The sequence below is a fragment of the Lacerta agilis genome, chromosome 15 (assembly GCF_009819535.1).
Source record: "Lacerta agilis isolate rLacAgi1 chromosome 15, rLacAgi1.pri, whole genome shotgun sequence".
Classification (NCBI taxonomy): domain Eukaryota; kingdom Metazoa; phylum Chordata; class Lepidosauria; order Squamata; family Lacertidae; genus Lacerta; species Lacerta agilis.
In genome coordinates, this window is record NC_046326.1 from 11,909,214 (window position 1) to 11,924,881 (window position 15,668).

A 15,668-nucleotide genomic window follows, 5' to 3' on the forward strand; every position below is an offset into this window, starting at 1 on the left:
TGTTTTCTTTATTGCAAAGCAATAAGGGTTACAGTCAAATCATTTCCGCAAGCCTGCAAGCCCGCCCAAAGGTCTGGGCAGGGGTATTTATAACATTTCAGACAAAGCATTTCAAATTAACCAATCATATTTCATTACATCATTTCAGTTTAGTACGCATGTACATTACCTAATCTAATACGCATGCGCGATAAGCATTTCTAATTGAACCTTGGTTCTCACCGATCTGTTACATCTTCGTTAGTTTGCATGCATGGGAATCTGTGTTAGGCCTTTGTTCTATGTGTCAACTTATGTACTAGCTTTATGAATGTGATTGACGTATTTGCTGTCCTTCTTTCCCAGTAGGGAAGGTCTCTTGCAAAGAATCATCAGTTTCCTTAAAGCAACAGGTTACCATAGCATTTCTATTATAGCATATTCAATGATTTATTGGGGTTCACATTATATTCATTGTGGCCCCTTTGGGCTACTGCTACAGACTCTTGAGTCAAAATCATCATTCACTTTTTATAGAAATTATAGAAACCCTAGCACGCGGAGGGCCGTCTAAATTATATAATTTGGTATTTGAATGATTTGTATTAGAAATTGTATTATAATTTGGCATTGTTATCATGAAGCTCTTACTGGATTGTTGTAATTGATAACTAATAAAAAATATTATCAAAATCATTATTCGCCATAGTCTAGTTTAGGCTCCGAAGGTTCTGGAATAAAGTTGTTGGAAGTTGTGAAAACCACCTTGAGCTCTACGGAGGAAAGGTGGGATATAAATGCATGGTTAAATCAAGAGTAATATTAATATATTTTACCAATTTGACATGAAATTTGTAGACAGTCAGTGGTTGCAATGCTATGTACTCCTGCAATCCATTGCTCAACAGATCATTCTTTGCTAATGTGTCCAGGTAATTTTTCAGGAGGAGCAGAAGTCTAGACCAGTGTTTTTCAACCACTGTTCCGTGGCACACTAGTGTGCCGCGAGATGCTGCCTGGTGTGCCGTGGGAAAAATTGAAAAATTCAAGAGAATTACTTTATATATAGACAATATAGGCACAGAGTTAATTTTTTTAACATTTTCTAATGGTGGTGTGCCTCGTGATTTTTTTCATGAAACAAGTGTGCCTTTGCCCAAAAAAGGTTGAAAAACACTGGTCTAGACATGTGCTCAAAGGCTCTGCAACAAGAGGCTACTCCTGAAGCCCAAATTTGGGGAGTCGTGTATATATTTCTGGTAGGGGTGGTAAGAGGCTGGGGTAAGAAATGTTAGGCTACGGTACTGCAAAGGCTACCTATGCCTATCTGTGGCAGACAGACTTGAAGCCACACATGGCTGAATAAAGCAGAAATCGTGTTATATAGCATTCCAGCTGGTGGAGGGCATTTATTAAAATGTGTGTTGCCTTTTCTGTACTAAGCTTTCAATGGAAATCATGCCACTTTTTTTTTTTTTGCCCCAAGGTCAGTTGTGAGATCACATGCAACCTCGCCTCTTTAACATAAAAACGGCTGCTGGAATTCTGCACGCCCTAGAATCATGTGATGTTACTTCCTGCTTTTGTTTGGTCAGAGGGGCCATGGCTCCTTCGGTGCTGCTTGTGTTGCTTTTGGTTTGGACTGCAGGTGAGTGCGGAGGGTGGGAGCTGCTCCACACAGGAAAATATCCTTTTCTAGGAGACATGTACACAAAAGGGCTAGTGGGGGAATTTGAAACGGTAGGAACTGTATTCACATTAGTCACAGACCTTTCTTGTTTATTCACCTCCTTCCTGTTTGAATCTCCTGTATGTGAAGGGATTGCAGTTCTTTCAAAAAAGAAAACTAATAGCAAGGACAGAGAGAGGGTTTTTTTTGTGGGAAGCGTTGGAGCACAACAACCAGAACCATGATTCCTAGCACAATAAAAAATCCAGAATATTTGCTTCCTCACCAGTGCATTTGTTAATGAAAAGTCAGCTTTCGCAATGTAACTGTCACTACCCTGTGCTTTCAGCATTTCAGGGGCTTAATATTAATAAAACAGTTCAGATGTTGCTAACCAGTGACCGGAAAAAGGTTTTTTTGTTTTAAACTTACTGGATTTTCCCTGGAAAGAATGTATCTGTATTAAATGGGGATAGTTTTGATGCCATTGTGGATGCTGGGAAAAGTTGCATGCAAGGTTTCAATAATAGGTTTATTTGTCTGTGTATCATATTGCAGATATCCAGCTAACCAGCTTCATCGGGTTTTTTGATGTGAACGTAATGCCCCCTACCATGCTTGCTTTTGTTGTGTTTAGTTTTTATGTGTTTGTCTCCTTAAGTTTTATTTTGTTATTTGGGTTATATGGCTAATAATTCAGTAAAAAATACTTTCACACACAAAGAAAGAAAAAGCCTCCTGGGGAGGTGTTCTCCAAAAAGGCAAAAGAAGCCTGCATTTGAAAGATTTTCTTGAAATCTTAAGAACAATTTAGGGTGAAGAAAAGTAAAATGTCTGAGGATCTGTTCCTCTTTTCACTAACAGACTTGGCTTCCTTGACAACCTGATACAAACTGGCAGCTGTTTCTGCAATCAGAAAAAAAATCTTAACTGTTGATTAGCTGCAAAGCAGCCCATTTCCCACAGGAACATTCCAGAGAAACCCCAACTATTAACAAGAATGTCATGACATTTTGTGTTCTCCCAGGTGCTACGCTTCGCCTTGCCTCCTATTATGGCGATCACATGGTACTGCAGAAGCAACCAAGTCAGGCCGTCATATGGGGCTATGGGGATCCTGGCGCCAACATAATAGTGACTGTTTCTAAGGATCACAACGTTATGGAAAAAGTGACAGACATTAAAGGTATAAAAAGGCAGATTCAAGTGGCTGATTCAGAGCGAACAAAAAGCAGAATTGTAGTTTTTACACATTGCTTCCTTAACTTCTCAGATATGTTGCCAGCAGATGTGGTAATGACCATCAGCTTGGGTGGCTATAAAAGAGATTAAGCAGATTCATGGAGGATAAAGCTACTAGCCGTGGGATTGCATCCAACTATGTACCGTATTTTATGCACAATAAGACACACTTTTTTCCTCCTAAAACGTAAGGGGAAATGTCTGTGTGTCTTTTGGAGCGAATGTGTGGTCCCTGGAGCCAAATTGGCCAAGGGCAAAAAGCAGATTGTACTTTTCTTTTTTAGAAAGAGGAACAGGGTGTTAAAAGGAAGCTGCTAAGCAGCTGATTGAGTGATTGATCGGGAGGGAGATAAGGCAGGTAAGCATGGCAGGCGCAGGAGCCAGGCTTAGCCCTGGAGAAGAGCCGCTGCCTCCACCTCCTCCCCACCCCCTGCTTGCAGCTGGAGGAGAGAGATTGAAAGATCCTGTGCTGTTTGGGGGGGCGGGGAAGAGAGGAGGAGAAGCGTCCCCCAGAGATCCCCAGCTCATCTGGTTTGAGGGGAGGAGGAAAAGCGTGCCCAGAGATCCCCAGCTCAGCTGGTTTGAGGGGAGAGACTGAAAGATTGTGTCCTTTTGGGGGGGAGGGGGGAGAAGCATCGCCCAGAGATCCCCAGTTCAGCTGGTTTGAGGGGAGAGATCAAGAGATAATGTCCTTTGGGGGTGGGGAAGAAGCATCGCCCAGAGATCCCCAGCTCAGCTGGTTTAAGGGGAGAGATCAAGAGATTGTGTGCTTTTTGGGGTTGGGGAGAAGCATCGCCAAGAGATCCCCAGCTCAGCTGGTTTAAGGGGAGAGATTCATAAACTCTATAGCATGATTTGTGGGGGAAGAGAGGCCAAACAGATGTGTGTGTGCCCCCCCCCGCAAATGGAAGCCATAGAATCAGAATTGTCAAGTTGGAGGGGACCTCGAGGGTCATCTAGCCCAACCCCCTGCAATGCAGCTGTCCTCTTCCAACTTGCATAAAATATTAGGAAGGGCCGGTAAGCCCCACCTCACATACCATATCAGCCTTTCTCAACCTGTGGGTCCCCAGATGTTGTTGAACTACAACTCCCATCGCCCCTAGCTTGGGGTTCACAGAAGAGCCAGAATTTTTCCCCCTTGTTTTCCTCCTCTAAAAACTAGGTGCGCCTTATGGTTAGGTGCGTTTTATGGTGCGAAAAATACGGTATTATTGCTCCATGTTTTTGTTTTACAAACCACCTTGAGAACATTTTTAGATGTTAAAGGTGGCACGAACATATTTCATATAAACAAATATTAGCTTCAGTTTTGGAGGCAATATGTCTCTTGAGTACCAGTTGCTGTGGATCACAAGTGGGAGAATGCTATTGTGCTTATGTCCTGCCTGTGGGCTTTCCAGAGGCCTCTATAGGCCACTGTGGTCATGGCTCCTGGTCTGATTCAGTTGGGTTCTTACATTCTTAAAGTATAAAAAAACTTCCCCCGCTGCCCAATCCTGAATGGCACAACTTTATTTGGCTTCTTTCTGCCTCAATTGCATACTTCTGTGAGTACCAGTAGGGTACAGGGATCCCATAAAGAGGGAATGTTTATTGTGACAAGTTAAGCATTGATAAAATGGAGGAATTGTTGGTCCGAGATTCTGGCAATCTGTAGGCTTGGTTTAGACATGTATACTTTCCTTGTAATAGATTCCATATGATAATAAGCCTGATATCTTTGTAAATTCTTTCCCCCAAAAAAGGCTCTGGGATCTGGAAAGTACTCCTGAGTCCTATGGCCCATGGCGGCCCTTTCAATATACACATACGGCAGTATTTGAAGGGAAAGGTATCAAATGTGACGTTGAAGGATGTCTACTTTGGAGATGTATGGTTTTGTAGTGGACAAAGTAACATGGAGATGACAGTTTCTCAGGTAAGCCACATCACCATAGAGTGCAGCACAAGCACTGAGCATCTTTTGAAGAACTGAAGCATATGCTCCATTGGGAGGAAAAGTACTGATATAGGCCAAGCTCAGACGATATGCAAAGACATGATTTCTGTTGCTTATGCAGGGGTGGGAAACTAATGACCCTATAGATGTTTCTCAACAACAGCTCCCATCATCCCTGACCTCTGGCCATACTGGCTGGGGCTGATGAGAACTGGAGTCTAACAACATCTGGAGGGCTAGAGGTTTCTACCCTTGAGCTAAACCTGAGCCTGCCCCCCAAACTTTGATTTGATTTTTGCTGACAAATCCAGATCAGGAACCATGAGTTCAGGCTTTCTTTCAGGTTTGCTATTATGTCTGAATTCACAGGTTGCAGTTAGGGCCATTGCTTTGCTTCAGGAGGTTGCTGCGCATGCAAATAGGAATAAATTTTATAAGCTTACAGGCTGACGGCTAAATATATGGATTAGAAGGCAACACATGTTGAGGGATACAACCTCATAAGGCCATATGATAACACCTTCCACCTTGTCACACTGTTTGTCCATTTAGTTCTGTGTTGTCTGTTCTCACTGTCAGTGGATATCTGGGGTCTCAAGCAGGCAAAATATTTTCCATAACCATGGGCGCAGCTGGCCCCCCCATTAATAAAAATCAATAAAAGTACATAGAAAACAGGTTCTGCCCCCCCCCCCACAAAAGGTCTGCCCTCCCTAACAAAAATCCTAGCTTCGCCCATGCTCATAACTGCTACACGATCATTTTAACCCAGTCACATTCTCAAGCCCTCCAGAGCAGAACTATTTTCATACGCCATCTAAAGGCAAAACAACCAGTCTAGTACGGTCAGAGTGCGACAAGCCTCTTTAGGAGAGAGTTGCATAGTTTTGCTGCTGCATAGCCATACACCACACATCTGCTGGCTGGGGGATATGTAGCAGGACCCCCATAGATGTCTAAAGTGTAAAGGTAGATTCATATCTACCTTTAGATGTAGCCCTTGCAGTATATAGAAACCCCAGCCTTATTTGTAAGCCTCTAGTACAAGTTTGAGGAACTTGTAGATGTTGTAGAGCAGGCATCCTCAAACTCGGCCCTCCAGATGTTTTGGGACTACAGTTCCCATCATCCCTGACCACTGGTCCTGCTAACTAGGGATGATGGGAGTTGTAGTCCCAAAACATCTAGACTCTAGAGGGCCAAGTTTGGCGATGCCTGTTGTAGAGCTCCAGCACACATTAGGCCCAGGGAGCATGGTCATTGAAGATAGATTGGGGTAGCAGTACAACAATATTTAGACAGGTTCCCTATCCCTGCTCTAGTAGACACTATCTGTCAATTTTCATGTCCTTGCTTGTAATTAATGACTGCTGTGAACTCTTGAATATCTCAGCATTTAGCAGGTGTTTCTGCATTGAGCACTAGGCAACAAAACCGCACACAATTTTTTTGTGATTGTGTTTTTTTGAAATCATAATTTTAACTTGGTTTTATTTGAAACTTTTATAGCCTGCCTTGGGACCTTAGGGTTTAAAATAGGTAAGCAGTTCTGTTAAAACTGCTTACCATATACAGTTGTCTTGCCTAAAATTTGTGTTCAAAACGTGCATCCACATATACTGGCCCAACAAAATATATTGCTCCGTTACTTTACTTAGCGTCCCTCATGCCCTGGGTGTAATGACACAGTCAAAGGAAATAACTGTCTTCTTGAAACTGTGGCCTAGTTGTTAGCGTGCTACTTTCAGCTTGAGGACAAAACAGCAAAGGAGCAATATTACACAGGCACATTGCATAGCTGAAGGCCACTGCACAGAAGAGATCAGCACCAGGAGTGGTATGCATTGCCTTTGCACTTCTTTGACTGGCATAATTTGACAAGCTTGACATTGAACCTCTTTGCCTCCCTCTTGGATACACTGTGTGGATGCTTCCAGACTCACAATTTTGGGACGGGAATCGATTGTGTAATAGGAAATTCAGGATCAGCAGCTAACTAGGAAGTAAAGTACATTTGGAGCTGTTGTGAAACAAGCCCAGCTCCCCAAGACACTGGACTTTATGATGTGAAGAAAGTAATGGGAAATTGCACTGGAGTGTGAGAATACACTTGCTTGATGCAACTTTATCTAGTATCCCCACAAATAAATCAGAATGAATAGTAGTCAATTCCCAGGCTGGCTGTAGTGGTTAAGAGCGGTAGACTCGTAATCATTCTGGTGAACCGGGTTCGCGTCTCCGCTCCTCCACATGCAGCTGTTGGGTGACCTTGGGCTAGTCACACTTCTTTGAAGTCTCTCAGCCCCACTCATATCAGAGAGTGTTTATTGTAGGGGAGGAAGGGAAAGGAGAATGTTAGCCGCTTTGAGACTCCGGGTAGTGATAAAGCGGGATATCAAATTCTACTCTTCTTCTTCTTCCTGTGAAGGGGCCACCATTACAATCCTCACTCCCAAGTTAAAAGATCAGTTTGATTGTTTTGAACTTTGCTTAATTCTATTTCAGCAGAATCTGCCCTGTTTCCTAGATATTCAATGCCAGTAAGGAGCTTGCAGAGGCTTCCCATTACTCACTCGTGCGTGTGTTTGCAGCTGGTCTTGTCCAGTCCGAAGTGGAACTGCAGGACCTTGCCAGCGTCAGCTTGCCATGGTCTATTCCAACAGCCAGTAAGAGCCTTTTTTTTTTTTAAGCAAAACCTCCGGCAAACCATCTGAAGCAGAGGTTTTAATATCTCTGCCAATCAATGGGCACTTTCATTCTGGCTCAGATACATGATGAGCCACACAGCCTGCTACACAGTTTCTGAGAGTGGCCAACATTAGCTGCTTCAACAGAGCATGTAGTAGTTCTTCAGTATTCCATTCCCTGATCTATCACAGCTGTACAATGGCTAATATATGAAAATGCAGCTGCAGAAATTATTTTTGTAATACAACATTTAGTTGTATTACATTTAGTTGTATTTGTTTGCAAGTTTGTACTGTATATGCTCTAAAGTTTCTTTTAACATTGCATTGAACAGAGAACCTTGGCCATGGCGACTTCAGTTACTTCTCTGCTGTGTGCTGGCTCTTTGGCCGGTATTTGTTCGAGGAGCTCAGGTATCCCATAGGACTGATAGACTCCTCCTGGGGAGGGACACCAATAGAAGCCTGGTCTTCCAAGAGGGCACTGCGGGAATGTGCAATCTCAGGATACTCTAAAAAGTAAGGCGGGCTAATGACAGTATGCTCTGTTCCTTCCAACCGTGTTAGGCTGGTTCCTCAGTACACTGAATGCTTTCCACTATTACAGAATTTTGTGTGCTTGCTGGCTTTGCAGAACCTCCCTCCTGTGCGGAAACAGCACACAAGTGGCCACACCTGAAGTCCTGCAGATGGTGTTGGTCTCAAACTCCCATCTTCCTTAACCATTGGCTAAGCTGATAGGAGTTGGAGTCAAACAACATCTGGAGGGCTGCAAATTTCCGTACCCCTGGTGTAATTCCATTTGGCACCAAAAAGGCAGTCCAATGTGCCTGACTTGTGCCTAGTTTCTTACAGTTTGGATGAATAACCTTGGACCCTGCAATCATTATGATAGGAATATAAGAAGATTATACTTCTCCCGCCCAGAAGCCAGCCAGTTACTTTTAGGAGGTCCCCAAGCAGGATACAGGGACAATAACCTTCTACTGCTTTCTTCCATCACCTAGTATTCAGAAGCATGTTGCCTCTGATCCTGAATGCAGCAGTGTAGCCCTCATGACTAGAAGCCATTGATAACCTTATCCTCCATGAATTTGTCTAAGCCATTGGCACATATTGTGGAAACAGGACGTGGGTGGCACTGTGGTCTAAACCACTGAGCCTCTTGGGTTTGCCGATCAGAAGGCGAGCGGTTCAAATCCCCGTGACGGAGTGAGCTCCCATTGCTCTGTCCCAGCTCCTGCTAACCTAGCAGTTTGATAGCACACCAGTGCAAATAGATAAATAGGTACCACTGGGGCGAAAAGGTAAACAGCGTTTCTGTGTGCTCTGGTTTCCATTACAGTGTTCCATTGCGCCAGAAGTGGTTTAGTCATGCTGGCCACATGACCCGGAAAAGCTATCTGTGGACAAACACCGGCTGCCTTGCGAGATGAGCGCCATACCCCATAGTTCCCTTTAACTGGACTTAACCATATAGGGGTCCTTTACCTTTTAATTGTGGAAGCATATTCCATGACCTGGGAAAGCTGGTGTTTTCTCTTGGTTTGGTTCTAACATGGTTTAAAGGGTTCAGTCCTTGAACATGTTATCAGCATGAGAACTTTTCTACAGTTTTGTTGTTTTATTCTGGCAGTAATGAGAGAGGTGTATGTAACAAGATATTTGCACAAATAGGAGTAGTTCAGTGAGGGTCATATTTTCTCTGAGGTGTATAGATACCATAGCAAAATAAATGATGTTGCTAATGTATTCTACTTTATGAAAAACCATTGAAACGTTTTTTTTTAGGGGTTACATTTAAAAGCCAGAACAATGCAATAGTGTAGCCTGAGCTGTGTAGACGCGTGCTTAATCCTTCAGCACTCTCTGATCACAGATGTTCAGAAAAGTGCTTCACCAGCCAGAAATCAAGCATTGGCTGCCTGCTGTAAATTCTTTTCTAATTGGTCGATCTCGTATGTTACAGGGCTGCTTCCTTATCCATTGATTCTGGCCCCAAAGGGTTATCGGTGCTCTGGAATGCCATGATTCACCCTTTTCTCAACATGACCCTCCAAGGTGTTATTTGGTATCAAGGTAGTATTATTAATAATAATAAAATTATTATTTATACTCCTCACATCTGGCTGGGTTTCCCCAGCCACTCTGGGCAGCTCCCAACAGAATAATAATAATAATAATAATAATAATAATAATAATAATGCGATAAAACTTCCCTAAACAGGGCTGCCTTAAGATGTCTTCTAAAAGTCAGATAATTGTTTCTTTCCTTGACATCTGGTGGGTGTTCCACCGGGCGGGCACCACTACCGAGAAAGCCCTCTTCCTGGTTCCCTGTAACCTCACTTCTCATAGGGAGGGAATCGCCAGAAGGCCCTTGGCGCTGGACCTCAGTGTCCGGGCAGAACGATGGGGGTGGAGACGCTCCTTCAGGTTTACTGGTAGGCCCCACAACAGAGTTGAGCAGGCATTGTGTCACTATGGCTACCACATCTGGGCTATTTCCTGCTCTGTGTGCCCTACCACAGGTGAAGCGAACACCCTTATAGACACCAATCTGTACAACTGTACATTTCCCACACTCATAGAAGACTGGCGGAAAGCCTTCCACGAAGGGTCTGATTGGCAAACTCAGCGGTACTTTCCCTTTGGCTTCGTCCAGGTAAGTGGCTGTAGGGTGGTGGCTTGAGCCCTGAACTATCAGCTGTGAGACAACTGCAGGAAGGCAGCACTTTGTGCAAGCAGCGGGAGGCGGTATCAATTTGTCTCCCATCCTAGCTATATCCTACGTCTTTAACCATGACCAAGTATTTGCTCACATCTCTTTGGACCTCAGCCCCCTCCCCAATACTTATTGTGTAGAACCACTCACTCCATGTCCTGACATGATCACATTGCGGGTTTCTCAACACCCTTCAATACTGCTGGTGGTTAAGGGGTTCTACAAATGATGGAAGACAGGGTGGTAGGCTTTGGAATGTGGATGCTATTTTTAGGAGCAGGCTGGAGTCTTGGATAACAGAGTAATTCAGATGAATTCTTTGTGTGGCCTTGCATCTCCAATGTCTTTCCTTAGCAGTATGACAGTTGACTCCTTTATCTATGTTTGTAACGCAGAAGCAGTCTGTGGGTCTAATGCAGCCAGCCGAGTCGCCTGCCCGTTTGTGATCTGGTGTGTATGTGATGTGTTTATGGTTCACAGTGTGAGCATCACCACCACTGGCATGCCCCTCCCACAGGGTAGGCAAGGTGGTGATGTGGTCCTCAAGTCTGGAAAAGCTAACCACCCATGCTGTAGAAAACTCTCCCTTCTCTGTATCCTGGATCAGAATGCAGGTTCTGGGTCTGCTGTGAGAGATATTTCCAGCTGTGGTTCCTTTTCTGCTGACCTGTATTGCTTCTCCCACTACTGCCATAACTTTGATCCCAAAATGTGTAAGTGTCCTACTTTCCACAGTCCATATGTTCCTGATGGGCAACATGCACACTGTTTGCTTAGAGTTGTTACTCTGATTCAACAGGCATGACCTCCTTTAAAGAATTTTGGGAACTGTAGTTTGCTAAGGGTGCTTACATCACAGACCCACATTTCCCAGCAGCCTTAACTATCTACAACACCCTAAATTCTTTGTGGCTGCTAAAGAAGTATACGAATGCTTTAGATGTATGCTGTGGATGCTGTCAGGAAGCACAAACAAAAATAATTCTTTGCACCGGGTATGACATACACAGCTGGAGATAGGTTTCATCTCAGAATATCAAATGTTGTTCTGTGTTGCAGTTATGTACAGTTCACTCTGAGGAACATAACGACAACTTTCCACGTATCAGATGGCACCAAACAGCAGACTATGGCTTTGTCCCTAATAAGAAAATGCTCAATACTTTCATGGCTGTGACTATAGATCTTGGTGATGAAGATTCCCCCTATGGAAGGTAAAGAAAGCCCACTTTCTATCTTTGTCCAAAACCACCCAAACCATCCATAAAGATTTTCAGGTAGCCAAATCTCTTCTATAACAGAAGGCATCTGGAGATGGAAACCTTTGCCTCTTGTTGGCCAGGAGTCTAAGATGACCTAGAATCTACACCAATGCTCTTCAGACAGGTGGAGGGAGGAGATGGGTAGCCTGGGAGGCAGAGGTATGGTGCAGCGGGGGAGAGAGAGAGGAATAGTGAAAGGAGAAAGGGGTACAGCTGCTGCCATACATGAGAACAGCTGCTGCCCCAGCTGGGTGTGGTCCAGCTGTTGGCAGAATGCAGCAGCTAGGCTGGTGACTAGAAGTTGCCACCGGGACCATATAACACATTGGCTCCCAGTGTGTTTCTGAGCACAATTGTTGGTGCTCACCTTTAAAGGCCTAAACGGCCTTGGCCCAGTATACCTGAAGAAGCATCTCCATTCCCATTGTTCAGCCTGGACACTGAGGTCCAGCTCCGGGGGTCTTCTGCTGGTTTCCTCCCTGTGAGAAGCAAGATTACAGGGAACCAGGCAGAGGGTCTTCTTGGTAGTGGCACCCTCCCTGTGGAACACCCTCCCTTCAGGTGTCAAGGAAATAAACAACTATCTGACTTTTAGAAGACATCTGAAGGCAGCCCTGTATCGGGAAGTTTTTAATGTTTGATGTTTTAGTATGTTCTGATATGTGCTGTGAGCCATGCAGAGTGACTGGGGAAACCCTGCCAGATGGGCGGGGTATAAATACTATCATTATTTATTACACATAAGACAGGGAAGTGGTCAATGTATAAGAGAAGCATGGCAGAAAAGGTAGGAGTAGATAGCATAGGGATCTGCCTTAAACTGAGTCAGACCATTGGTTCATCTAGCTCAGTAGTAGCTCTCGAGTGACTGGCAGCAGCTCTCCTGAACATCAGACAGTACTCTATTCTTACCCTGCCTGGGAATACTAAGGATGGAACCCATTGAGTGGTGTGCAAAGGACTTGTTCTGTTAGCACCCTGTACCCTCAAATCTGTTCTGGAGGGTAAGGAGAACACTCAGAACAAATTAAGGAGGCATGTGTGGGGAGGGGGAAGCTCCCATTGTGCAAGCAGAAGTCCTTGCCCACGGAACTCTTACTTAGCACTGCAGTGGCTACAACACTGAGTTATGCTCCTTCTGTCTAACAGTAGATAGAAAAAGACAATCAGCTGAGAGACTGCAACAAGGACTTGATGGAAAAGCTTTTCATAGAGATTGCTGATTGGTTGCTAAGTGGCAGCCTCTAGTAAATTGGATTAAGCACTTTTGCTGTATTCTTGCATGTACTGCATAACTTGCTATCTCTTTGGGATTTTAGGGGGAGAATGGAATGACAAAGAGCATGGAGAGAGGGGCAGAGCCAAAGGATGGAGACTGTATAGAGATGGGGGAGAGGAAAAAGAAGACTAGTGACAGTGGCAGTAGGTGGACAAATAAGAGCTGGGGGGGGCGCGTTCCTCAATCTGTTGCCCTCCTTTCTCAGACAACTGTTATGAACCTCAACTAACACAATTGTTCTCAGCTAGCATAAATTTTCTCTACATCCATGAGAGCTAAATGGGATTTTTATAAGAACTGGAAAAAATGGTTGGTTTCATATTTTGCACCCATTACCTACCTTAACTCAGTAAATCTGCAGGGCTGGGGACTGAACAGAACCCTGGTAGTAATCCCCTCTTTGCTTCCCTCCCCCTGCTACTTTCCCTTGCTTTGCAGCATCCATCCTCGAGATAAGCAGACAGTGGCCTCTCGATTGCTCCGTGGTGCCTTGGCATTAGCTTACGGTGATAAAACCATCGTTTTCCAAGGCCCATACCCTGAGAGAGTGGAGGTGGATGTAGCCCACAAAAGTATCAATGTCTCCTATAAAGGAGATATCCAGCTTCGCCGCTTGACCAATAACACATTTGAGGTAAGAACCACAGGGGAAAGGGGTACTCTTTCTGCCGTGTACCATGTGGGAAAAGCAAGGAGTTGTGCTGCCCATTAGACAAGCCGTTCATTCGTTCAGTTAACTCATTCCTGATTCCAGCAGCGCCAGCCTGGCTTGTGTCCCATAAGAAAGAATAGACTGAACAGATGTGGACCCTGCTATATTTCTGTCCTTTATGTTTTAATAATTCAGATATCAATATTAGATGCCAGTATTATATCATTCCCCTTAAGTGGGCTTTGTAGCAACTTCAGGAGTGGAGGAATAGGATTAGACAGGGTGGATAAAAACCAATGGTTTTTTAAAAATAAAAATAAAATGGATTTTTATTTATTTAAATCGGGTTTTTAAAAAATAAAATGCTTCTGGAGGAAAAATCTTTCTAAAGATAGTTTTTTTTAAATTACATTGTTGTCCAAGGCTATTCATCAGGAAATTAGGGTGTGTTTAAGCTTTATTTTGAAAAAATTGTTTAACCACATCAGTTAACAAACATGATGTACATATGTTATAAATAAATTGTTTAAATTGTTATTAAGGAAATGATTATTTTCTCCTTCCAATAAAGCACAGCAGAAAAGTTGTCCAAATATAAACAGTTAACTTATTAAACCTCATAATTATCTGTCTATGTATTTCTAATAGTATAGCCATATCCGTAATTTTTGATGCAACTGTAAAAACTGCTCTGAAAATTGATTATTCCAAAAATGAAACCTTCATCTGCTTGTAAATACTAAGATTATACCAGCAAGGAATGAGTCTTTCTGTAAAAAAAAAATGATTTAAATCAAGTCTTACTGTCTAGTGATTTAAATCGTGATTTAAAATCGATTTGATTTAAATCAAATCCCACCCTGGGATTAGATGAGGAACACAACATAGTGGGGAAGGGGTTACATGCCTCTTGCCTGGCACTGCTGCTCCTAATTTCTATTCCCCAGTGGCTGCTTTTGGGGGGTGGGGGTGGTGAAAAACATTAGCATGCTTTATCATGGCTCCACTGAATAATGTGGACTTTGGCCCAGAGTCTGGTGCCAAGCACATCTTCCACAAGCTGAAAAGGAGCTACATGTGTGGAATGACTACCTTTCTATGACTTTAGTTCCTAGGGCTTCATCTGGAGCAAGTTTGGGTAAGTGCTCTCTCTCTCTCTCTTTGGCAGGTGTGCTGCTCTGAAAAGTCATCATGCATTTGGAGTCCAGTAACCATTGCTACCAGCACTTCCCACACAGTGCATCTGCACAACCCAGCGTGCCCAAATAGCACAGTCGGCCTCCGCTATGCGTGGAATGAGTGGCCATGTGACTACAAGCTATGTCCCATTTACAACTTACAAGGATTGCCTGCCCCTCCGTTCATCACATTTTCGCAGAAGAACTCTGGTTGGAATGTATCATGAGTGGGGTGACAGCAGAAAGATGGGTGGACGATCTTATATTTTGGCCTCACAGGCTGCCCTATGAAGTTCTGAAAAATTGTGGCAGATTATGTTTCTCAGTGTAGTAAACCTCTCTGGCAGAGAGAGAAAAAACCTTAAAATTGGGGGTTGTGGTTGCTTACTCCTCAGAAAATAATTACATTGCTGCTTGGGAACTTTCATTGCACTTAGCACCTGCATGAACCTTTAATGGTCCCTTCTTCACTGCCTGCTCTGAAGTTTTGCAGAAACTGCATCATCTTGGTGAAACAAGGCAAACCTGCTCAGAATTCTCTCTGTGCAGCTGTTCAAAGGAAAAGGCCTAATTTAGACCACGGCTTTGGACTAAAACAGGTGTAGTGTGACATAATACATGTGTTTGCTACCTCAGGTTAAGAACTTAATTCGTTCTGGAGTTCCGTTCTTAACCTGAAACTGTTCTTAACCTGAAGCACCACTTTAGCTAATGGGGCCTCCCGCTGCGCTGCCAGAATACGATTTCTGTTTTTATCCTGAAGCAAAGTTCTTAACCTGAAGCGTTATTTCTGGGTTAGCGGAGTCTAACCTGAAGCATATGTAACCTGAGGTACCACCGTACCCTAATTTTGTTACCAGGCTTATACTTTGAAAAAGGGAGTAAGGTAAAGTTAAAAGGTAAAGGACCCCTGGACGGTTAAGTCCAGTCAAAGGTGACTATGGATTGCGGCGCTCATCTCGCTTTCAGGCTGAGGGAGCCGGCGTTTGTCCACAGACAGCTTTCTGTTTATCTACTTGTGCTGGCGTGCTTTCAAACTGCTAGGTTGGCAGG

The 15,668-nt window shown here is 43.8% G+C and overlaps 1 protein-coding gene across 1 annotated transcript; it reads left to right on the top strand.

Annotated features, from left to right (window-relative positions):
- The first annotated feature begins 1,527 nt into the window (after positions 1-1,527).
- On the top strand, positions 1,528-15,015 carry SIAE (sialic acid acetylesterase). The gene is made up of 10 exons (XM_033172018.1): positions 1,528-1,627; positions 2,676-2,834; positions 4,639-4,811; positions 7,360-7,498; positions 7,855-8,038; positions 9,489-9,598; positions 10,051-10,184; positions 11,304-11,458; positions 13,224-13,419; positions 14,606-15,015. Exons 1-10 carry the CDS (start codon positions 1,582-1,584, stop codon positions 14,840-14,842), a joined length of 1,533 nt encoding a protein of 510 aa, XP_033027909.1. The 5' UTR covers positions 1,528-1,581; the 3' UTR covers positions 14,843-15,015.
- Positions 15,016-15,668: the final 653 nt, after the last annotated feature.